The following is a 24828-nucleotide window of genomic DNA, read 5'->3' as shown; positions in this document are numbered from 1 at the left end:
GGTCTGAACACTAATCTCTAATTGATCTTTCAGACAGATATGCTTTGAATGTTATCCAAGATGATACCATAAAAGTGCAAATACTTCAATATGAATCTATGGCAGCTTCTCCTCTGCTAAGTGTCATCGTTCCATTATGGTTAATGAGTTAAAGGACCTCTGTTGCGAAGATCTTAAAATTTAAAATGTGTATAAACACATACAAATAAGAAGTGCGTTTCTTTCAGAGTAAAATGAGCCATAAATTACTTTACTTCTATGTTGCTGTCACTTACAGTAACAAGTAGAAATCTGACATTACCGCTAGATTTTGGACTAGCCCATCTTCTCATGGGGGTTCTGAGGGTTTTCTTTATTTTTAAAAGCACTTATTGAATGGCAGATGCTCCGTCCAACTGCCAAAAAAGTGTATGGTGAGCAGGGAGGCTGGTCAGCATCCTTGTATAGATCTTTTTCAGGGAATGTCTTTATAAAAAAATAAAGACCATGCAGAGAATGCCCTATGAAGATGGACTAGTGCAAAATCTGTAGGTTCTGTCAGATTTCTACTACCTACTGTAAGTGACATCAAAATAGGAGAAAAGTAATCTATGGCTCAATTTACTCTGGAACAAATGTACTTCTTATTTGTATGGGTTTTAAATGTTAAAATTTTTGCAACAGTTCCTCTTTAAGTACGGTTGCTCACTACACATATCATACTTGTAAGTAGAAATATAACCCCTTTAACATACCAAGATATAATATGAATCAATGGTTAAAATTAAATCTAGATAGAGCAGACCTCCAGGTTCAGATCAACCACCCTGGTACAATGATGTCCACCACCAGCAATACAAACTTAACTTAAACAATACAAAAGCTTAGGCTTTTTGAATGTTCTCGGTCTATTATGTAGTGGCTGGATGGTGTACTGGTTAAGGGCTCTGCCTCTGACATGGGAGACCAGGGTTCGAATCTTGGCTCTGCCTGTTCAGTAAGCCAGTAATTCAGTAAGGAGTTCATTGGGCAAGACTCCCTAACACTGCTACTGCCTACTGAGTGCGCTCTAGTGGCTGCCTCGCAAGCGCTTTGAGTCCGACAGGAGAAAGGCGCTATACAAAAACTGCCATTATTATTATGGAGTGATAAGAAAAGGTCTTGCGTAATCACCACTGGAATCGGATTATCATGGGGGAAATAAAGCAAAGCAGCTTTAGAGGATAGTGTAAACGGAAAAATTAGTGGCTACAGAAAAAATTATTATAGTGGCTATAGCAATAAATAGTGGCTGCAGCACACTTGATACCAGAAAAGTAATGTAGTTGTAGTGGAAAGTGTAAACAAAAAAAAATAAAAAATTAGTAACTAGAGCAAACTGCTTATAGCGGCTACAGCAATACAGTATATAGTGGATGCAGCACACTTGGTATGGGGAAAGCAAAGAGGCTTGTATTCACGCTCACGTGGCCTGGAGCGTCCCGTACATGAACACGCAGATAGCAGTGCAGCTATTCCGACAATGCAATTATCGCAGGTGCAGTACTTCTGCACCACTCCTGCAGGCGCAGAAGATGCCGACCTGGCAAGGTCGGCATCTGCAACGGAGGGAAGGGACAGGTAGGTTGCCAGGGGCTGGAGGAAGCCCCAGGTAAGTACATCTTATTTTGTTTTTTTTTGCTTGCACCTGTCCTTTAAGTTTAAAGATCTCGTTACCTGTCTACTTGTTATGCCATTGCGATGGGAATTATTTTATTTTAGGAGAATGCAGGTCAAGAGAGGGAGCCTTCTTCTCTTGATGCTGGAGGAAAATATCTACATGACTACATAATGAATAGGTAGATTTGGAGGATTCTTGGTGCTAGAGCCTTCCCAATCTTTCACCAAATACTTTTTGAATCTATACTAATGACCATTGCTGTTGGCTCACCTGGAGACCTTTGTGCCATGTGACTGTTGGTGCGGGCTCTCCAGTGATTGGCACATCAAAACGTAGTTTGTTTCCAGCAACCACAATGATGGTGTTAATGTGTTCCCCACCAGAACAATCAAGGTGGATCTTCGGGGGCTCTAAAAAAGTGAAAACAAAAAAAATTGAATTTTTATAAAACATTCCTATTCAGCAAAATAGTACAAGCAGAATAGACAATATGAATCTATAAAAACTCATAGCAACCAATCACATTTTAGACAGATACATTTTGATTGGTTACACTAAGTTACTGTACTCTGAATATTCCTCTTGGACTTAGTCAGTTATCTTCTTTATATCTATTAAGCATTTTTCGCAAGCACACTAGATTAACCTCCATTGAAGTGTTACTGAATGATCACTGTTTCAGTTAACCAGTCATCCATTTGATCTATGCTCTCCTAGTACTGCTTGCCACTTTGTCTTCATATGTCTTCCATAGTCAGCAAAGTTCTTGTCTGCTAGCAAAGGCATTTCAAGATGGAATGGGAAGCTAAACAAATACAGCACTAAGCAAATGGGTGCCTGGCTACTAGAACAATGCAACCAAAACATTTCAGTTAGCGTTGATATTTTTAATAGAAAAAAAAATCAAGCAAATTATCAGCAGCAGGGGGTGCAAGTGACTGGTTGATACAGTATATATATCTATGGGTTAGCTAGGCGCAGCTTTATAACTAACTTTGAACCAAAATCTATAAACTGATATAACTGCATTATTTAAAAGGGTAGCAGCATTGAACACATTTTTTCAAATGTTGTTTATTGTTTTTTTAAGGTGGCCACACAACATTCTTTATTTTTTAATATATTAGATAAAAACATTGAATCTAATGGAAATCTATTAAAACAATTGATTGATTGATAATATCTTCAGAATATTGATAGTGTACAGAATGTTATTGGTGGTTCTTTGCTTGAAGTGTGGGCCGTGGGGAGTCGGGGCAGCAACAGCAGCAGCAGCACACAACTGGGGTGTGCCACATCTCTGTATTAGGGATATGGTCAGAATTCCTGAATTCTGGCTAAACCAATTCTGTTCAGAATTCCCATTCCATGGAATTCTACCAGTCAGTGGTGCTGAATACATACCATTGCCACCAATTTGTATATGTTTGTATGGGCATATGTATGATCAGAAGAATAGTGGGCAAAATAAAAAAATAATCTAAAAAAAACTAGCTTTTCAGAAAAAACGAATTAAAATTTCATTTTAGTGCAGTACATAAGTAAGTGGTAGCAGTAAAAAAGGGCGCCGCCTGAGGGTGGACAATAAGGGCGCCGCCATAGACTTGCAAATATCATTAATGCAATTAATACAGCGAAAAAAGCTGAAAAAAGGGCGCCGCAAAAAATATCGTTAACAACATTAGAACATTATAGTTTTTGAAGTAGTTATTGTTTTAGAGGCTTGCAATGTTATAGTTTTTGTCATATTATTTTGTTTATATGTACAGATTTTACGTTATTAAAGATATTATCGTTTCTATATGTAAAAGGGTGTTTCTGCAGAGGAAGCGGTTAGGGTTGGGCACCGCCAGGGGAGTGGTTAGGGTTAGGCACCACCCGGGCGGCGGTTAGTTTTAGGCAACACCAGGGGGGTGGTTAGGGTTAGGCACCATGGGGGATTAGGGTTAGGCACCACCAGGGGAGTAATTACTGTTAGGCACCACCGGGGGGGGGGGGGTAATTAGGGTTAGGTGCCACCAGGGGAGTGGTTAGTTTTAGCCACGGGAGGGTTCTGTGTGAGAGTAGGGTTAGGTTAAGATTTATTGTTGGATTACATAATGATTTTTAAGGTTAATATCTTTTCATTATTATTTCCCATCTGTAATTACAATGGTATTTATCGTTAACCAAATTTGACAATGATGTTTATCGTGATCAGATTTCGTTTTCCGCCTGCGCCATTTTGTTATCAAGCCAAGCTCTTTTTTCACTGTGCCCTTTTTTTTCATGCATGCAAGAAAGTGAAGCAATCATTGTCTTCCACAGGGATCTGGCTGGCAATAGTTCCGGGACCAAAAGTTGCGCAGACACATTGCTAGCCTTTATGATGACTAGGTTAATTAAATACGGTTAGTGTTATGTTAAATATTTTTACTAATATACATAAAATTATACTAACTATAATACATATTTATTTATTATTGCTTATATATAACTCCTGCGGATTTTGATTCCACAGAATTTGATTCTGGATTCTTAGTTCTGATTCTGAATTCAGATTCTGATATGAAAAATGGAATTCAATTGTTTATCCCTATTTTATACTGCGTCGGACTATGCAAATGTAGCGGCTGCATTGGGAAGTAAATATCAGGATTTGTACTGTACCTGAAATCTAATATCTAACGGTGCAAGGTGGAAGATCAGGTGAATCATCAATATCTGGAAGATCTCAATCTTTCACCTCATCTACCACTGATTGAATAGTGTGTTGCTAGTCTAGTTGTTTCAGACATCTTTTAGGCAAATTGGTTGACTTTACAGGTCTTCAATGGTTAGAATGAGGAGGCTACAATCTGGCTATGGCTGAGGATAGAATACTTTTTACAAATCTTTCAAAAATGATATGTGTCATCCAGTGTCTGTAGATACTATTGATCACCATTATAGTCATCTAAAAGTCAAGTTGCTCAGAAACAGCACTTGAAATTTGGGGGCAGCCGGAGCTGCTATAGGCCGTAATGTGAATTACGGCTTTAGCGGCGCTCAGTCAGTAATTTGGGCACCGCCAAAAGATGGAGCCCAAATTACAATAAAAACAGTGTAATTCGGCCACAAGTAATAGCAGAATCACATCTTACCCCTGTGTCAATAGAGGCCCTGGGGTGAGGACTAGTAATAACGCCGCTGGGACTTTTGCATGAGCAGGGTGAGCCGTTTTTTAGTTTAGCCTGCGCCCACATTTCCTGGTGCTTTCATTACATGTATGCACAAAAAATCTCCTTTAACACCTGCGGTGCCATTGAAAGCACCCATCAGAATCTTACCTTGACGAGGAACGTATTCAACTTTGATCTCTGTAAAAAGAGAGAAAAATAAATTATCAATGAGGAAAGTATAGACAGTGATCATGATTACAAAACTTAGTGAGACTGGTCATTTCTGCTGCACCATCTCTAATTCTGAGGCAGGGTCACACTCTCACATTGCTCCTATAAAATCCTCCATAGTCTGCCAACTCAAAGAATGTCCTAAGATGTGTTCCAAAATACTGAACCACACACACAGGGGACTTCAGTAAAATTCCTTTATTATCTTTCTAGGGACAACTTTTTGACTGACTGCCTCTAGCTGACTGATCAAGGTTTTTTTTTCCAATTGTATATTTTGGTGCCGATTGGTTGATTAGTGATTCATGCTATATCTAAAGGCATGTACCCATGATGTGATTTCTCCCATGATGTGATTTCTCCCATGATGTGATTTCTCCCATGACCGCTGATTTTTTGTGTGTGATCGTTTTCTTAATTTTGCAACGTGGGTACGTGTGCACGATTACATGAATGATGTTTTGCGATGCATAGTGATTACGACCATTGCAGTGGATCTTTAAGATCCCTGATTAATCCCGCGCAAAGTGGCGCGATTGTTTGAATGCTTGTTCACGCCAGTCATGTGCCATCACATGTTCTCATGGTAGGAAGATGGATCAAGGAACACTCGTTTGGCAGGTCGCGCCGCAGTAGGTTTCCTGGTCCATCTTCTGGTGAGCATGTAGCTTAAGGGTTCTTTCGCGAATGCGGAAAAAAAAAAAGTGGTTTATGCATAAACTATTAAACATCCTTCTAAAATAGTGTAAAAAGTTTTTTAAAAAAAATGAATGGTTTCATCAATACAACATGTAATGTAAATAGTGACGGATGACGGGCTGGGAGGCTAATCCATTTGTTAATGGGGCACTACAGTGAAATTTTTTTTAATGTAAAATGTGTGAAAATAGACAAATAAAAAGTATGTTTTTTCCAGAGTAAAATGAGCCATAAATTACTTTTCTCCTATGTTGATGTCACTTACAGTAGGTAGTAGAAATCTGACAGAAGCAACAGGTTTTGGGCTACTCCAGCTCTTCATAGGGGATTCTCAGCAAGGCTTTTATTCTGTATAAAGATATTCCCTATAAAGGATTTAAACAATGATGCTGGCCAGCTTCCCTGCTCCCTACACAGTTGTTTGGCAGTTGGATGGAGCAACTGTCATTCACTAAGTGCTTTTCAAAATAAATATATCCCTCAGAATCCCCTATAAAGAGATGGACTAGTCCAAACCCTATCACTTCTGTCAGATTTCTACAACCTACTGTAAGTGACAGCAACATAGGAGAAAAGTAATTTATGGCTCATTTTACTCTGGAAAAAAAATACTTCTTATTTGTATATGTTTGCACATATTTTAAATTTTACAGTTTTTCGCTGTGGTGCCCTTTTCAGGGTGTTTTTTTTTTACTTTCATTTCACAACCATAACTGCTGCCTACATAGTTTTCAGTGGTATAATCCACTTCTAGCAGGAATCGCCATTATAGCTATAAGGGCTGAGCTCTGTTGAGCTCCTCAATATGTGTTTACATTGTTGCCAGGCAACCACACAGACCCCGGTGCAGGGAGTCGTTTGTGCAGAGAGTCATAAGCTGCTGGGAGAATGAGCCAGAATCAGTCCCATCTACACCATATGATTCTTTGTCAGATTCAATTCAATATGATTCGATTCATTGATTCAATTTGATTCAATCTGACATGCCCAATTCATGATTCGATTCAATTTGACATTCCCCTACCGGTCATGTAATCCACATGGTGTTCGGGGACCAAGAGGTCACCTTGCTATCATTTTTGAATGGGGTGCCCAATTAAGTCTAGATATGCCCCTGCTCATGTTACCCAAATAGCGTCTTTGTGCACGGCAATTTTACTATATTTTTTATTTTTTATTAATTCGACCTTTTGCCTGTGTTTCGTATGATTTAGCTCACCTTGCAGTTGGAGTAAAAAATAAGTAAGGTGAGAAAAGTTATTTGATTCACCTCCAGAATCTCTAGTTATTTAAAAGAATTTTGAGATCAAACTAAATTTTTAAAAACAAGGGATGTGGGCTAAGGACATGCTTCTGTTGGTATGCCTGGAATTCAGCTTTCATAACACACATGTACATAATTCATTTTCTGTAGTGCACACAATACTTTACCAAGGAAGTTGAGTTTGGCAGAGAGAGTCAAAGCAAATCCATCCGGAATAAATGTGTAGTCGGCTTCATCCTCTGGGCGGACATCATCGATCACCAGCTTGTGGATTCTGCAGCAGTAAATGTATCGCTTAAATCTTGTGAAATAGTTTATCCAGATCAAAAATCCCTCTCCATATTTTCATTTCTGACAACTCAGCCCTTTTAAACATACTTGTGGACTTGGCTTCATATCGGTAACAGAATCTTTGTATTCAGAAGTCAAAAACAAACTTTAACACTTTTGGAACAGAGACTCTGATTTTACTGCAATTCGATAAAAATGGTCAGATTTCCCCAAAAATAGAAAGCTTTTTTTTTTGTTTTTTTAACAATCGAGCAAGAAATCTGATTGGATTTCCCGTTTTTCTATGTAAATTGATTGGGCATGATGTATTTTTCTGATACATTTTTAGGAAAATTGAATGGTGTAAGGTAGATTGTCATTTTTTTTACTATATACACCCAAGAAATTTTCGCACCGTTTTCAATCATTTTTTTCATCATTGGGGAAAAATTGAACACGTGTTTGGTACATTGGTCAGATTTTTCAAATGTTACAATCAATCAGAAAAATGAATTGAAATCCCTCAATTGAAAAGAAATGTAAAAAATTGCCATCTTTAGAGTATGTTAAAATAAGATGTTGCATGTGGTTTTTTTTAGAAGAAAATTATAGTAGATTCAACATTTTTCATATTTTATAGAAAACAAGAGTTTAGGACAAGTGTATTTATAAAGGAGGCTTAGGCTTCCTTCACACTTCATGCGTTGCCGAGCACATTTTGGCAATCCGTATGGGTTACAGTAAGCAAGAACCTCAGAAGTGCATAGACGCACAGTCTGATGTTCAGATTACATGCGCTGCACGCATTTACAGCAAGGTGCAAAAGCTTGACAGAGGTCTCCAGTGTTGAATACACACTATTTTTGGTGAGAGTTCGGCCCAATGTTTTTCATACAAGGATTTACCTATATCCCGTTCCCACTTAAGTCAAAATGGGGGTTCAGAGTGAACACAATAGTTATCGTTGATTGCGGAATATAAATAGGAGATTAGTCCCCTTTCTAATGGACTAAATCTAATTCTAATTTCAAAAGGGGTTATTTTAAATTTTACAATTTTTCTTGATAGTGGTTCTTCAGGTCCATCTACTAGCTGCAGGTTGTGTCTACTGACCTTGTTATAACTTTTGATTTCCTGCATGCTCCTCTTTTTTCTTTAGCCTTATATGCAGATATAGGGCTTGATTTATTAACCTCTTCAGGACCACAGTGCTAAACCCCCCTTAAGACCAGGCAGTTTTTTCTTTAATTGGCCACTGCAGCTTTAAGGCCAAGCTGCAGGGCCACACAACACAGCATACGAGTGATTCCTGATCGCCACCCCGACCCCCACCCCCGTGTTTATTTTTTTTAAATATATATTTATGTTCATTTTTTAAAATTATTTTTTACTATTTGTGGTGTTGTTATTTTTTTAAAAACCCCTCCCTCCCCCCAGCCGGCCAATCCTAGCGATCGGCTGTCATAGACTTCTGCCTATGAGAGCTGATCGCTCTCAAGTGCCCCGAGGGAAAGCTATGTCACATGGCTGTCCCCAGTACAGTGCTGCTGCTGATCGCAGCGCTGTACTAACAGAAGGCAGGGCCGCTTGGAGACTGAAGTCAGGGCAGAGCTCCCCCACCCGAGCAAGAGATGCACGCGTAGCCTGCGTGCGATCTCCTGCAAACTGCAGCCCCAGGAGTTGACGCCAATTGGTGTTAGGCAGTCCTGGGGCTGCCACCGCGGCCACGCCCGTTGGCGTGGGTCTATCTTCAAGTAGTTAAACTTAATGTGAAGGAGTGCCCGTAATGCATGCATTATATAGCAGTGCCCACTGCTCTATAAAGTGTGTGCCTTCCTTAGTTACACACGTTGCTTACAGTACATAGCAATAAACATAACTTTAAATGCGAGTTGTCCTGTGAAGTACTGGGACCGCGATACTTCACTAGCGGCCGCTACTATGTTACTTAACATAGTTATTATTATTATTATTTGGTATTTATATAGCGCCAACATATTACGCAGCGCTGCACAGTGTATATATATATATATATATATATATATATATATATATATATATATATATATATATATATATATCTTGTCACTAACTGTCCCTCAAGGGAGCTCACAATCTAATCCCTACCATTGCCATATGTCTATATTATGTAGTGTAAGTACTGTAGTCTAGGGCGAATTTTTTTTTTTTTTTTTTTTTTTTTTAGGGGGAGCCAATTAACTTATTCGTATGTTTTTGGAGTGTGGGAGGAAACCGGAGTGCCCGGAGGAAACCCACGCAGACACGGAGAGAACATACAAACTCTTTGCAGATAGTGCCCTGGCTGGGATTCGAACCAGGGACCCAGCGCTGCAAGGCAAGAGAGCTAACCACTACGCCACCGTGCTGCCCATGTAGCTATGTTAATAAATCAAGCCCATAACGAGATGCAGTCTTAAACTGTTTGGAATCGGGCCGATCAACTCAAATGCACTTTCTGTTGACTTTGATTGACCCAATTTCAAGCTACATACAATTTAGGTTAATTTTCGACAGGCAGAATTATTGCATCTCATCAACCATCCTGAATGATTACAGTGCATTCCTTATAGAATACTCCAAATTGACTTTACCTTCCCTTATGTGTCATTGTGATACGTTTGCTTGGTTTGATTTCCACTCCATTCTTAAACCACTTGCCAGTCACCTTCTCATCGGATACCTCACATTTGAAGACTGCCTGATCTGTTGCCTTCACTGTCAGGTCAGCAATGCCCTGGAGAACTTCCAGCTGCTTCTCTGCAGGTATCAAGAGAACATCATTGGTTTACTGAAAATATATGCATTGGCTCTATAGATCAGGTATATTTCTCATAATGGGCACAATTACATTTCATTATGCTCTCCAATGATGTCCACATTACTACAACCTCTGTTGGTTAGGGCCAGTGGGTGAATTTTGAATATGCATTTTCTTTATGTTTCTTTGCATGTGTGTGGGGTATGTCATGCATTTTGGTGTGCCCCAGCTGTACAGTCAGGCACATAAAATGAAACGGCTTCTTAATAAACAGCAGGACACTAGTTTTGTGTGCTACAAGTGCATGCTGACATTTTGCGTCATAGGGATGCCAGAAGTCACATGTATCAGTGTTCTCCATGCCCATAATTAAGTACTGAAATTTTGGAAGGTTAGAAGGATCAGGAGAGGTAAGACACAATGAGCTTTAGATGTGAAGATCTCAGAGCCTCTTAGAGCTTGGTTAGGCTTACGTAATTTATGTTTTTTTAAGGTTGGACAAAGTATCAGGTGAGGATGGATTTAGCAATATTGGGTTAGGTATGATTAAAGTGTGAAGGTCATGGTTAGGCACAGGGCAAGAATAAGAATAAGGGGTAAGCTTGCAGGTCACTTAAGAAACTGGCTCACTTGGGATAAGGTCCTCCAGCACCCAAGGCTGAGACGCCAAAGTGCGCCCCTCCATCCCTCCCACCCCAGCCGTCACACTCTAATTGCTATTAAACTAAGAGGCACCTCAGGGCCCCCAACCCCCCCTAACACCTTAATCTCTAGTTATCTGCCTTGCAGTCACTGCCCTGTATCCCCTTTTTCTATTTCTCTCTGCTTCAAACATAATAGGGTAATGATAGCAGAGTGAGTTGTGCACCCCTTCCTACACTGCACCCGGAGTCTGGAGCCTGTCTAGCCTCTGCTTCGGCCCGTCCCTCAGACTGGGTGCTGGTTTTGGGTTATAGTTTAGGATTACAACAGGAAAAGGACATCAAGAGAATGAGAGGTCAAGGTAAGACAACTAAGTAGATGGGTTGTGGAAAACTCGGAGGACAGAACCTCTAAAATCAGGTGTCATCATAGATCTGCACTGCTGATACCTGGAACCCAATCATCTAAGCTTTCAAGCATTGTGAAAATCATTGAGAATGGATTTAAGTGAACTGTGAGGGTTACAACAATAAGGCAAGGATGTGTTAAGGACTTGTGACAATTCGGGGGTAGCAGTAAGGATGGGAGCTGATTGTGTTAAGTAATGTATGGACAAGGCATAGATCAGGAAGTAAGTTTGGGATAGGGTTGGTAGGGGGATTAGGGAAGGGGCAGTGGTCTTACAGGATGACCAAAATCAAGTATTGATAAAAAAAAGTTCCACTGCTCATATTCCATACCCAACTGACCCGATGTCATGTTATTGTGCGCCCCAATTATATATATACCAGCCTGTACAATGACCATAAGCCAGTTTGTCTGCTTTATTTGATGAAATAACCCCCCAATCTATATGCTCCTCCAACAAGTAGTACATTTAAGTCAAAAATATTTGGAGGTGCTTTGCTGGGAACACATTGTTCACAGTAAATTTTCCCAATTTATCTGATTGAAAAATAAGCTTTTATAAGCCCCACCTTCAACATTGAGGTCAGCTTCACACTGTCCTCCATTGGTCATCACTTTATAACGTCCAGTATCTTCTAGGGTGGATTCATTAATAATCAGAATATGTTTTTTCCCATCTTTCTTGAACCGGTATTTAAAGGTCTCCTCACGGGTAAGCTCCACTCCATCTTTCATCCTTGTCAAGAGGGAAACAACAACATTCATATATAGTGGTGCTGTAATTGTCATCTCACCAAAGTTGATGGGTAACGGATTGCTTCAATACACAAGAAGCACATGGCAAACATGAAGATGTGAATGATGATAGCACACATACCACATAACTTGGGCACCCTCTTCTGACACCTCTACTTCCATCTCTACTTTCTCTCCCACAAACACCTGATGATCATCAAGTGGTTTCACAATAGTTACAGGAGGTTCTGTAAAAGGAAATTGTTTGATTAGTACAGTCATGTTTCTTTCTTTTTTAAAAACATTTTAATGTGGTTGTTCATCAATTGCTTTGATACAACTCCTGGATGGAGTACTTAACATCTTACAAAACCCACGGTTTAAAAAAAAAAAAATAGGGCACTGGTATTGACATATGGAAAAAGAATTCAAAGAATTGAATCCTTGAACTTTTTGAAAGTACAAAAGTGCCATAGCAGTCTCAAACTAATAAAGAACTGCTGTCAACTAAAATATCAAAGTAAAACATATGTAACATAAGAACATACAATAAATGCCATTGATGTTATTTTTAAATCTACCAGGAGTACTGTATATACTCGTGTATAAGCCTAATTTTTCAGCATAAGAAATGTGCTGAAAAGTTATCCCCTCAGCTTATATGCGAGTCAGGGGAGCAAAACAGATGGTGGAGCAAGTTTTGTTAATGGCAGAAAAGCGTAAGGATTGTGCACTAGTGATCCTGCTCTTACCAGCTTGCGCCCTGCTGTGTTTGTGCCCCCCATCCCCTACAACATGGTGTGCAGAGTGTGCTGCTCTAGACTACCTGTGTTCTCTGGCTTGTGGAGTGGAGCGTGCAAGCAACGTGTTAGCAATGCAATGGTCGTGGATTCTTCCTGTGTGGCAATCGCTGTGTCTCATATCTATGACGCCATCTAGTGGCTTCTTGAGACACAGCTGGATGATCCTGGGGCACATCTGGCTATGGGGAGGGTGGCTGACTTGTACTGGGAGCACATCTGGCTACTGTGGAGAGGGCTATATTGGGGAAGGGGCTTATACGCCAGTCAATCACTTTTTCCTGGTTTCTGAGGGAAAAGTGGGTACCTCGGCTAATATACGAGTCGGCTTATATGCGAGTATATACAGTATGGTATCTTATTTTATATACAGTTATTATACACACACACATTGTATATAGTCTAATTTTTAAACTCTAGATCCATCTCTCTACTGCAATCATTTTATAGTTTTTGTTAGTTAGTTATGTTAGTAAGTTATGTGAATTCTATTCTTAAAGGACCTCTGTTTTGTGTTAGTTAGTTGTTTATCTCATAGTTCCCATTTTTACTCAAATTTAGGTATTGAACCGTTTAGTAAAGCATACATATGTTTGTATAGAAAGTTAGTGTTTACTAGAATTTTGAAAATAATTTCCAGAATGGCAGTTGCTTTTGAAAATGAGTAACTACTACTACTGCTGCTGCTGCTGCTGCTGCTGCTGCTGCTGCTGCTACTACTACTACTTTTTTCCATGGCCTAGCTATTGCCTACTGTTATGTTTCTGCAAGTAAAAATGATCATACTATGAAATATATAATGTAATAAATGTTAGCTCTAAATACTGTAATCATAATCATATTTTTTTACAGAAATTATAGGCAGTCGCCATGTAATGTCAGTAGGTACTTTTCTGAGTGACCCTGGGCAGCCCTGTTTCTAGGGGCGTCCAGGCATGCGACTGCCCTGAGTGCTGTGAGGGAAGGGGGGCACCGTGATGGAGTGCAGAGCCGCGGCCTCAACTATTAAAACGAATATTGTTCAAGTAGAAAAAAAAATATCTGAATCAGTTGATATTGTTCATTGAAAAGTATCATCTGTTTATTTTTTTACTTTTGTCACTAATGTGTGAGAGATATCATAGAGCATTGTAGAGTACAACAAATTGGGAGCTAGCAACTGATTGTAGTTTCTCCAGCCACACCTCCTGTTCTTATGCAGGTAAGAGTTCATTGGAACTCCTTTCCCGTCTCATCGGTTAACATGATGTAGAGAACCTGAAAGTGGGTAATATAATGCTTGGTGAATAGACTTAAGCTTGCCTGAAGAAAAACTGTGGGTGGCAACAAAGAAGTAAAAAGAGGTTTTTACAGCTATTGATAAATTTAACCTGGAGTCTTATAGGTCAGCAGTAGCCATAAATAGTGCTAGTTCTGCAGGGCCGGCACTCCCATAGAAGCAACCTGGGCAATACCAATGAGGGTCCCAGGTTTTCCCAAAACATGAGCTCCCTAGGGCCCCTGCAACATTTTTGGCAGCAAAGCAATTCACCTTCTATTAGTCCATATGCTCGTCTTTATCCTCACCTGACTGCATCTTCTCAGTAACCTGGCGCATGTCATTATGTAATAACATGCACCGAGTCACTGAGAAGAGGGGCCTCTACAAGGATGAAGAGGAGAGCGCATGGACTAATGGAGCAGCGTGACAGGTGAGTTGCTATACTGCCAAAAACTTTGCAGGGGCCCCAGGGAGCACAAAAAAGTTGTTTGGGGGGTGGAGATCTGAGGACAGCTTAAATTGAATACAAATAGCTGATTCACCTTTGACAAAGAGCTCTGTGAAACATTTGTCCTCCCCAATGACAACCTCATAGGTGGCATCATCGGCGAGGGTACACTTGTTAATGGTCAGCACTCTTTTTAAGCCGACATTCTCAAATACAAATCTGTAAAGACAAAAAAGAAGAAAACCATCAGGATTCTATACACAAATTCACATAAGTTGGTAAGAAACCTTTTCCAGAGTGTGTTCTGAACTAAAAAATTGGATCAGACGCGATTTTGCGGTATTATGGAAATCGCAGGCGCTTCGTGATTATCACTGTAATCACAATGCTCCTTTTCCACTAGTGATGAGCACAAATTTTGCATAATCGTGTTTTCACGTCGTAATCCAGAAATACAATGGGAAATTGTAATGCAAAATTTTGCGTAAAATCTAAATTAATTTCATTTGTAAACGTAATCAGGAAAATTTTTCGCATTTTCGTGCAATTTTTGCATAATTTTGGACCGACTTTAGTGGTTAATAGCAATCGTCATATGCTATGTATGTTAAGGGGAATAGTGGGAATGGGGCAAAAATTTTTTTTCACAAAGACCTTGTAGTTGTAGAAAAAAAAAAATGATTTTAACCACTTCACAACTGAGAGGTTTTACCCCTTGAGCACCAGAGCAATTTTCACCTTTCAGCGCTCCATCCATTCATTCGTCTATAACTTTATCATTACTTATCATAATGAAATGAACTATATCTTGTTCTTTTTGCCACCAATTAGGCTTTCTTTAGGTGGGACATTATGCCAAGAATTATTTTATTCTAAATGTGTTTTAATGGGAAAATAGGTAAAAATGTGGGAACAAATTTATTATTTTTCAGTTTTCGGCCTTTATAGTTTTTAAATAATGCATGCTACTGTAATTAAAACCCTGGAAATTTATTTGCCCTTTTGTCCCGGTTATAAAACCGTTTAAATTATGTCCCTATCACAATGTTTGGCGCCAATATTTTATTTGGAAATAAAGGTGCATTTTTTTCAGTTTTGTGTTCATCCCTAATTACAAGCCCATAGTTTATAAAGTAACAGTGTTAAACCCTGCTAGGAATATGGTCATGCCACTTCCTGCCTGCTGGTGGCAGCATCGTGTTGAACTCTGAACTTCCTTTATTCCACCAGCAGATGGCTCTAGAGACTTTGCAGGACCTGAACTTTCCTTGTTCCACCACTGGGTGGCTCTATGCTGGCTGGAGACAGCTCTGCCACTGCAAGGGTTGCTCTCTATGGACTTTGCTTGTCAATCATGCTGCAGGTGTGTCCTCCTTATTTAAGAGCCCTGCAAGGAGCAACCTTTGCCAGAACTTTGTGCTCGCTAGCTGGAGTATCTGGACAACCCTGGTTCTCTGGTATCCTGTATCCCTGTATCTGGTATCCTGTTTCTGAACCTAGATTCTGTCTGACCTCGTTTACTGCCTGCTCCTTGTGTACCGTGATTGCTCGATTGTTGCCGACCTATGCTTTGTCCTGACTGTGATTTTGTGCCTGCCTTCTTGTACTGCGATTGGTGTATATATTGTATATCTTTGTCCGGTGTATCTGTGTGTATATATATATATATCCTGTATATATTTAGGTAGATAGATAGGGTTTGGGGGTTTTGCATCTTGCCTTGATTGTATGGTGTGTATGTATGTGGTGGTTGCGTTCTTGTATATAATTGCCACCATATTCTCTGACTGCTGTACATAGTGTTATGTGTGCTGCTGCATTGATATTGCATAATACTGTATGCACAATTGTAAATAAACCTTCCTGCATAGTTTCCTGTCTCAGTGTCTGTGTTGCTGCAAACTGCAATCAACCCCAGTTTCTCCGTTCAGGCTCATAACAGAAGTTCTGGCCAATTACTGATTGCTGCAGCTACACTGTATACTGAGTTATCTGTCAGAATGAATCTACAAGATCTTGATTACTATGCATTTTTGGCTGAGGAATCTGAGCAAGAATGCCACACTTTCTTTGCTGATTATCCTAGGGAAGATCTGCTGAAGTTAATTAGTCAGGTTTATGGACTTGTTAAGGATGGATCGTTTGACTCACAGGATTTTGAATGCATAATCAAAATCTGGTATGATCTTGCGTTCCCTACAGTTTCTGATGGGTATTTACCACCTTACAATTTGCATAAAATTGAAGCCGATTAATTTGTTAGAAGATGATCAAGTGGTTTTTTTTGATTATTTTAATAACAAGGATAAACAAACTGTGCAAACATGCATTAACTCTCTGCAATCCTTGATCAATCAAGGCCTATGCAAATCTGGAAAGGCTTCACTTCTATTGTCTGCTTGGCAGAAAGTGTTATCTCCCAGCTCCATATCTCATGCCCTGCCTGTAAGAAATAAATTTGAATTTAAATTTAATTCTGATCAAATTGAACATTTATTTGATTATTTGAGGAAGGATAGGCAGAGGTTTGTTGAATATTATGCCAATCAAGAAGAGGAATTTATAAGGGCCTGTATGTGTGCGACTCAGTCTCTGAATGTGCAAAAACTCTGCAAATGTGAATCAGCTGCAAGCTACTTGATGCCTGGTCTGAGATTCTGTCCTCTCATTTTCACTCTCTTCCTCCTGTTAACCCTTCATATACCTCGAACTATGTCCAATACTCACAGCCTGCAACAGTTAAACAATTTGTACCTACATTACCAGTAATAACTAAATCTGTGTATTATGACTTGCCTGTCTCTACTGACCAGAAGAAATGCGCTACTAAGCAAACGGCCATCAGATCTACACCTTGGTCCTCACAGTATCCAGTATCTGCATTAAAGTCTGTCCCAGTGCTGAGGAAACCAAAACGCAAATACTTCCCTACAGCCTCTATTGCTCCTGTGCAGCCTCCATCCGCCTCATCTCCTGTGCAGCCTCCAGTCGCTTCATCTCCTGTACAGCCTCCAGCCGATTCCAGTCGTGTGCAGCCTCCAGCCGATTCCAGTCATGTGCAGACTCCATCCAAGTCGGTGCAGACTCCATGCAGCTCCATACAGACTCCAGTTGATTTTTGTCCTCAGCAATCTCCAGTCAGTCCTGAGCAGTTCCTTGCCTTTCTTTGTGGACTTTTTCATGGACTAGATTTGCTGACTATGGGTCAGCCCGACAGGCCTGCAGAGCCCCAGCATGTTCATCCTGCAGTATCCAGTGCTGCAATCCAGCCCGCAGAGTGTTGCATCCAGCCCGCAGAGTGTTGCATCCAGCCCGCAGAGTGTTGCATCCAGCCCGCAGAGTGTTGCATCCAGCCCGCAGAGTGTTGCATCCAGCCCGCAGAGTGTTGCATCCAGCCCGCAGAGTGTTGCATCCAGCCCGCAGAGTGTTGCATCCAGCCCGCAGAGTGTTGCATCCAGCCCGCAGAGTGTTGCATCCAGCCCGCAGAGTGTTGCATCCAGCCCGCAGAACTTTGCTCCTTGCCTGCAGAACTTTGCTCCTTGCCTGCAGAACTTTGCTCCTTGTCCGCACAGACTGTATTGGGATCTCAGCCAACGGCCCAGCCAAGCGCTCAGCCAACGGCCCAGCCAAGCGCTCAACCAAAGGTCCAGATCCATGAGGTTATGCAAGCTGCTGCCCAGCCTTCACAGACTTTTGTTGCTGATGTTCCTGATGGTGCCCGGCCTGCTACTGTTCTTGCTTCTCCTGGTAGTGCCTGGCCTGCAGGACTACTTGAGGGCACCCAGTTTACCATCCAGCCTGTTGCTACCTTGTCTGAGACTATTCAGTCTGTTGCTAGTATGCCTGCAGCACTACCTGAAGTTTTCCAGTTTACTGCTCAGATGTCACAGACCTCTGCTGTTGCTTCCAAGTCTGGCGACTCTGCTGTTGCTTCCAAGTCTGGCGACTCTGCTGTTGCTTCCAAGTCTGGCGACTCTGCTGTTGCCTCCAAGTCTGCAGTTCCTGCTCCTGTTGCCTCCAAGTCTGCAGTTCCTGCTCCTGTTGCCTCCAAGTCTGCAGTTCCTGCTCCTGTTGCCTCCAAGTCTGCAGTTCCTGCTCCTGCTGCTGCTCAGCCACCACAGACTCCTGCTGCTGCTCAGCCACCACAGACTCCTGCTGCTGCTCAGCCACCACAGACTCCTGCTGCTGCTCAGCCACCACAGACTCCTGCTGCTGCTCAGCCACCACAGACTCCTGCTGCTGCTCAGCCACCACAGACTCCTGCTGCTGCTCAGCCACCACAGACTCCTGCTGCTGCTCAGCCACCACAGACTCCTGCTGCTGCTCAGCCACCACAGACTCCTGCTGCTGCTCAGCCACCACAGACTCCTGCTGCTGCTCAGCCACCACAGACTCCTGCTGCTGCTCAGCCACCACAGACTCCTGCTGCTGCTCAGCCACCACAGACTCCTGCTGCTGCAGCTGCTCAGCCACCACAGACTCCTGCTGCTGCTGCTGCTCAGCCACCACAGACTCCTGCTGCTGCTGCTGCTCAGCCACCACAGACTCCTGCTGCTGCTGCTGCTCAGCCACCACAGACTCCTGCTGCTGCTGCTGCTCAGCCACCACAGACTCCTGCTGCTGCTGCTGCTCAGCCACCACAGACTCCTGCTGCTGCTGCTGCTCAGCCACCACAGACTCCTGCTGCTGCTGCTGCTCAGCCACCACAGACTCCTGCTGCTGCTGCTGCTCAGCCACCACAGACTCCTGCTGCTGCTGCTGCTCAGCCACCACAGACTCCTGCTGCTGCTGCTGCTGCTCAGCCACCACAGACTCCTGCTGCTGCTGCTGCTCAGCCACCACAGACTCCTGCTGCTGCTGCTGCTCAGCCACCACAGACACCTGCTGCTGCTGCTGCTCAGCCACCACAGACACCTGCTGCTGCTGCTGCTCAGCCACCACAGACACCTGCTGCTGCTGCTGCTCAGCCACCACAGACACCTGCTGCTGCTGCTGCTCAGCCACCACAGACACCTGCTGCTGCTGCTGCTCAGCCACCACAGACACCTGCTGCTGCTGCTGCTCAGCCACCACAGACACCTGCTGCTGCTGCTGCTCAGCCACCACAGACTACTGCAGCTGCTCAGCCACCACAGACTCCTGCTGCTGCTGCTGCTCAGCCACCACAGACTCCTGCTGCTGCTGCTGCTCAGCCACCACAGACACCTGCTGCTGCTGCTGCTCAGCCACCACAGACTGCTACTGCTGCTGCTGCTGCTCAGCCACCACAGACTGCTGCTGCTGCTCAGCCACCACAGACTGCTGCTGCTGCTGCTGCTCAGCCACCACAAACTGCTGCTGCTGCTCAGCCACCACAGGCGGCTGCTGCTGCTGCTGCTCAGCCACCACAGGCTGCTGCTGCTGCTGCTCAGCCACCACAGACTGCTGCTGCTCAGCCACCACAGACTGCTGCTGCTGCTCAGCCACCACAGACTGCTGCTGCTGCTCAGCCACCACAGACTGCTGCTGCTGCTGCTGCTCAGCCACCACAGACTGCTGCTGCTGCTGCTGCTGCTGCTCAGCCACCACAGACTGCTGCTGCTGCTGCTCAGCCACCACAGACTGCTGCTGCTGCTGCTCAGCCACCACAGACTGCTGCTGCTCAGCCACCACAGACTGCTGCTGCTGCTGCTCAGCCACCACAGACTGCTGCTGCTGCTGCTGCTGCTCAGCCACCACAGACTGCTGCTGCTGCTGCTCAGCCACCACAGACTGCTGCTGCTGCTGCTCAGCCACCACAGACTGCTGCTGCTGCTGCTCAGCCACCACAGACTGCTGCTGCTGCTGCTCAGCCACCACAGACTGCTGCTGCTGCTGCTCAGCCACCACAGACTGCTGCTGCTGCTGCTGCTCAGCCACCACAGACTGCTGCTGCTGCTCAGCCATCACAGACTGCTGCTGCTCAGCCACCACAGACTCCTCCTGCTGCTGCTGCTGCTGCTCAGCCACCACAGATTACTGCTGCTCAGCCACCACAGATTACTGCTGCTCAGCCACCACAGACTCTTCCTGCTGCTGCTGTTGTGGTCCAGCCACTACAGACTCCTGCTGCTGTGTTGGTCCAGCCACTACCAACTCCTACTGCTGCTGCTGTCCAGTTACCTCAATCTGTTGCTGATCTTCCTCCAGATGGTTTCCTGTCCATTGCCCCGATTGATGGTTTCCTGTCTTCTTTCCAGCCTGATGTCTGCCAGTCCACTGCCAAGCTACCTCCTGAACCTGCTCTTCCTCTTGATGGCACCCAGTCTACGGCTAATGCTTGCCACTTCACTGCCATGCCTAAGATCTACCAGCCTGATATGTGCTTGAGTGAGGACCTGCCTATTGCCTGGCAGGGCACTTTCCTACCTGATGTTTACCAGGCCACTGCTCTGCCTGGTGCTTTGTCTGATATATGCCAGTTTACCATGCTGTCTGATGCCTACCAGCCTGGTGTTCTTCTTGATGTCTTTTGTCTCCAGTTCCTAATTCAGCATCCTGAGATACAAAGTGAAAAATTAAATTTTTTGTTTTCCTCCCTGCCCACCCAGTGTTGGCAGAAATTGTCAACCTTCCTGTATGATTTCCTTTCTGCCGCCTCTTGGGATCCTGGCGGTAGTGGTATATGGTCTTGTTGGAGCGTCCTGAGGCCGCTGCTTAAAGGGGGGGTTATGTTAGGAATATGGTCATGCCACTCCCTGCCTGCTGGTGGCAGCATCGTGTTGAACTCTGAACTTCCTTTATTCCACCAGCAGATGGCTCTAGAGACTTTGCAGGACCTGAACTTTCCTTGTTCCACCACTGGGTGGCTCTATGCTGGCTGGAGACAGCTCTGCCACTGCAAGGGTTGCTCTCTATGGACTTTGCTTGTCAATCATGCTGCAGGTGTGTCCTCCTTATTTAAGAGCCCTGCAAGGAGCAACCTTTGCCAGAACTTTGTGCTCGCTAGCTGGAGTATCTGGACAACCCTGGTTCTCTGGTATCCTGTATCCCTGTATCTGTTATCCTGTTTCTGAACCTAGATTCTGTCTGACCTCGTTTACTGCCTGCTCCTTGTGTACCGTGATTGCTCGATTGTTGCCGACCTATGCTTTGTCCTGACTGTGATTTTGTGCCTGCCTTCTTGTACTGCGATTGGTGTATATATTGTATATCTTTGTCCGGTGTATCTGTGTGTATATATATCCTGTATATATTTAGATAGATAGGGTTTGGGGGTTTTGCATCTTGCCTTGATTGTATGGTGTGTATGTATGTGGTGGTTGCGTTCTTGTATATAATTGCCACCATATTCTCTGACTGCTGTACATAGTGTTATGTGTGCTGTTGCATTGATATTGCATAATACTGTATGCACGATTGTAAATAAACCTTCCTGCATAGTTTATTCCTGTCTCAGTGTCTGTGTTGCTGCAAACTGCAATCAACCCCAGTTTCTCCGTTCAGGCTCATAACAAACCCTCTTGACATAAATAAAGTTCAGTCCCTAAGGTAACTATTTATGTATATTTTTTATTGTAATTTTTTTTTTAATACAAAAAAAAAAAATTGGAGAGTGTGGGAGGTAATGAATTAATTTTTAGTGTAAAAGTAATGTATTTGTATATGAAAAATGCTTTAGGGTGTAGTTTTACTATTTGGCCACAAGATGGCCACAGTAAGTTTTTGTTTAAGCGACCTGCAAGTGTACAGGAAGTACGCTTGCAGGAAGGGTTAGGAGGCTGGGAAATTGTTTTATTCTCACAATGATCGCTGCTTCTCGTAGAAGCAGCTGATCATTGCGGGGGGCAAAGATCAATGAACAGGAAAGGTTTTTCCCGTTCATTGATCTCCGGGCGGCGGCCTGCACGAGCGCTGGGGGTGCGCGGACGAGCGAGCGGGAGCGTGGACAGCAGCGGGAGCGTCAGATGCGGATTTCTCCGTCCCTTGGTGTTAACAGGGTGGAAAATGACGGAGAAATCTGCACCGCTGGGGGTAAAGTGGTTAAGAATGCAAAGGAAAAATGGTTTTTAAACTGTCAATTTTCTGAGTTTACAAAAAAAAAAAATTCCTGTGCATTTTTTAAATCAATTTTCTCAAACTACAAGGTCTTTTTGACTAAAACATTTTTTTTTTTACCCCGTTCCCAAAATTCCCCTTTAACATACTTAGCAATTTTGGTGAGGATAGCATGTATGGGGGCTTTGCTAAATTATGCAAAAATAAATTTATATAAAAATTATGCAAAATTACAAATGCATTACATGAAATCAATTGAATATCCAAATCGTAATAATGCTGTAATTCCAAAAATGTATGCGTAATGTTGCGTATTCATGATTAGCAGATTATGATCATCACTATTCCACTGCAACAATCATGCACAATGGGGTTTTTACCTAAGCGGAGTTGTACTGCTTGCTACAGCTTTTTGTGATTACACTTGATTAGTAGTGAACCCACGAAAATCGCAGCAAGCACAATACTTGTGATTTTCTTGTGATGTATGAGAGTGAAGCCCTGCCCCTCATCCCCTGAAAATCGCAAACAGGCCATACATTAGGATTATTGTACAAAAAAAATCATGCTGCGTTGCACGGAAATTTGCATATCGTATATTTGAATAATTCTACATGTCAACTCACTGACCATACAATTATATGGGCCTGTTCACAGTACTGCTTTGTACCTGATCGTGTTTAGGAATGCTTGTTTTGCATTGGAATTTGAAAATCAGTAATACAAGTGCAGTAGGCAGATTTTTGCAGAAATCAGACATTTTCACGGAAATTTCAGCCAACTTTAAGGGCACATTCACCCTTGCTAAATGCAAAATGCTAGCGCTCTTGCTAGCGATTTGCTCAGGCGATTTTTTTGCATTTAACGTGCAAAAAATCGCCATTCCCACTTGGCGATTTTTTGGCGATTGCGTTTAGTGCTTTTATAGCACTGAAAAAAGATCACCGGGAAATCGCCTGAAAATGGTGCAGGCTACAGGTTTGCATTTGGCGATTTGTGTTAATCGCCAGCGATTAACGCAAATCGCCCAAGTGAGAACGGGCCCATAGGGTATTATTGCTAGTGTGAATGGGCCCTCACATTGATTTTATCAAAAACTACAAGGTCTTTTTGAAAGAGTTTTTTTTTTTGCCTCTTGTTCCCCCAGCAAAGCCCCCATAGGTGCTAGAAGCACCAAATTTTCAGGGTATGTTAAGCATAAGAAGGGGAACAAGCGGAAAAACAAATTTTTCAAATAGACCTTATAGTTTTTTTTATAAAATCGATGTTAAAGTCAGCGGGAATTACCCCGAAAACCTGCATCGGTATGCAGAAAATGGTAGCGAAAAGCACAATTCATAGCTGTAACCGACAATGGATAAGGATTTTTCACGGAAGCAGAAATTGGCAATTCTGACCATCGTGTTATTATAACTTGCTGCATCCAGGCTTTGTATTATAGTCCATGTCTAGTCTCTATTGCAGTTCATACACATTTTAATATGTGCGTTATGCAACTGACTACTGTGTATCCAGCCTTAGGCCCTGTTCATAGTGGTCAATTGTGTTGCAGAATAATTCTGCATGCCAACTCACTGCCCATATAATTCTGTGGGCCTGTTCACAGCACTGGGTGGTAACTGATCTCATTATTCTAATTTCTGCATGCAGGCTTTGCATAAAAGTCTTTGTCCAGTCCAAACATTATAACACATTACAATGCATGCCTTATGCATCTGACCTCTGTGAACCTAGCATTAAAGCACACCTGAACTGCGAGGCATGTGGTAGCAGCCATATTTATTTTCTTTTAAAGGATACCCAAAGTGACATATGACATGATGAGATAGACATGTGTATGTACAGTGCCTAGCACACAAATAACTATGCGTTTTTTTTTTCTTTCTCTGCCTCAAAGCGTTAAATATCAGGTATGCAAGTAGCTGACTCAGTCCTGACTCAGACAGGAAGTGAATACAGTGTGACCCTCACTGATCAGAAATTCCCCCTTTTTTTTTTTTTTTTTTACCTCTTTCTTCTTTTATAGTTGGAATTTCTCATCAGTGAGGGTCACACTGTAGTCACTTCCTGTCTGAGTCAGGACAGAGTCAGCCACTTGCATACCACATATCTAACTCTTTCAGGCAGAAAAAGAAAAAAAGGAACACAGCATAGTTATTTGTGTGCTAGGCACTGTGCATACCCATGTCTATCTCATCATGTCACATGTCAGTTCGGGTATCCTTTAAACAATTCCAGTTGCCGGCAGTCCTGCTGATCTCTTTGGCTGGAGAGCTGTCTGAAACACACACCTTAGGCCGGGTTCACAGTAATGGGTCGCATTAGTCTAACACACTGCATGCAGGCTTTGCATTAAAATCTATATCCACTTGTCCAGTCTCATTTGCAGTTTACACTTATTTTTACACGTGCCTTATGCAATTGACCACTGTGAACCTAGCCTTAAACAAGCGTGCAGACTTCAGTCAGAAACAACTGATCTGCTGCATGCTTGTT

General features: G+C 42.7%; 1 protein-coding gene across 4 annotated transcripts in view; it reads right to left on the bottom strand.

Annotated features, from left to right (window-relative positions):
- Positions 1 to 24828, bottom strand: part of LOC137521657 (myosin-binding protein C, fast-type-like) — a 189792-nt gene that overhangs the window by 52855 nt on the left and 112109 nt on the right. For all 4 annotated transcript variants that reach the window (XM_068241207.1, XM_068241209.1, XM_068241208.1 and 1 more), the window contains 7 exons: positions 14411 to 14535; positions 11950 to 12055; positions 11642 to 11808; positions 9856 to 10021; positions 7141 to 7247; positions 4948 to 4977; positions 1910 to 2049 (listed from right to left, as the gene is read on the bottom strand). In XM_068241207.1, coding sequence (XP_068097308.1) covers positions 1910 to 2049; positions 4948 to 4977; positions 7141 to 7247; positions 9856 to 10021; positions 11642 to 11808; positions 11950 to 12055; positions 14411 to 14535 — 841 coding nt within the window. The remainder of the gene's footprint in view (positions 1 to 1909; positions 2050 to 4947; positions 4978 to 7140; positions 7248 to 9855; positions 10022 to 11641; positions 11809 to 11949; positions 12056 to 14410; positions 14536 to 24828) is intronic.

Source organism: Hyperolius riggenbachi, chromosome 6, assembly GCF_040937935.1.
Source record: "Hyperolius riggenbachi isolate aHypRig1 chromosome 6, aHypRig1.pri, whole genome shotgun sequence".
NCBI lineage: Eukaryota > Metazoa > Chordata > Amphibia > Anura > Hyperoliidae > Hyperolius > Hyperolius riggenbachi.
Note: the sequence above shows the minus strand (reverse complement) of the source record. Positions and strands in the feature narration are given on the sequence as shown.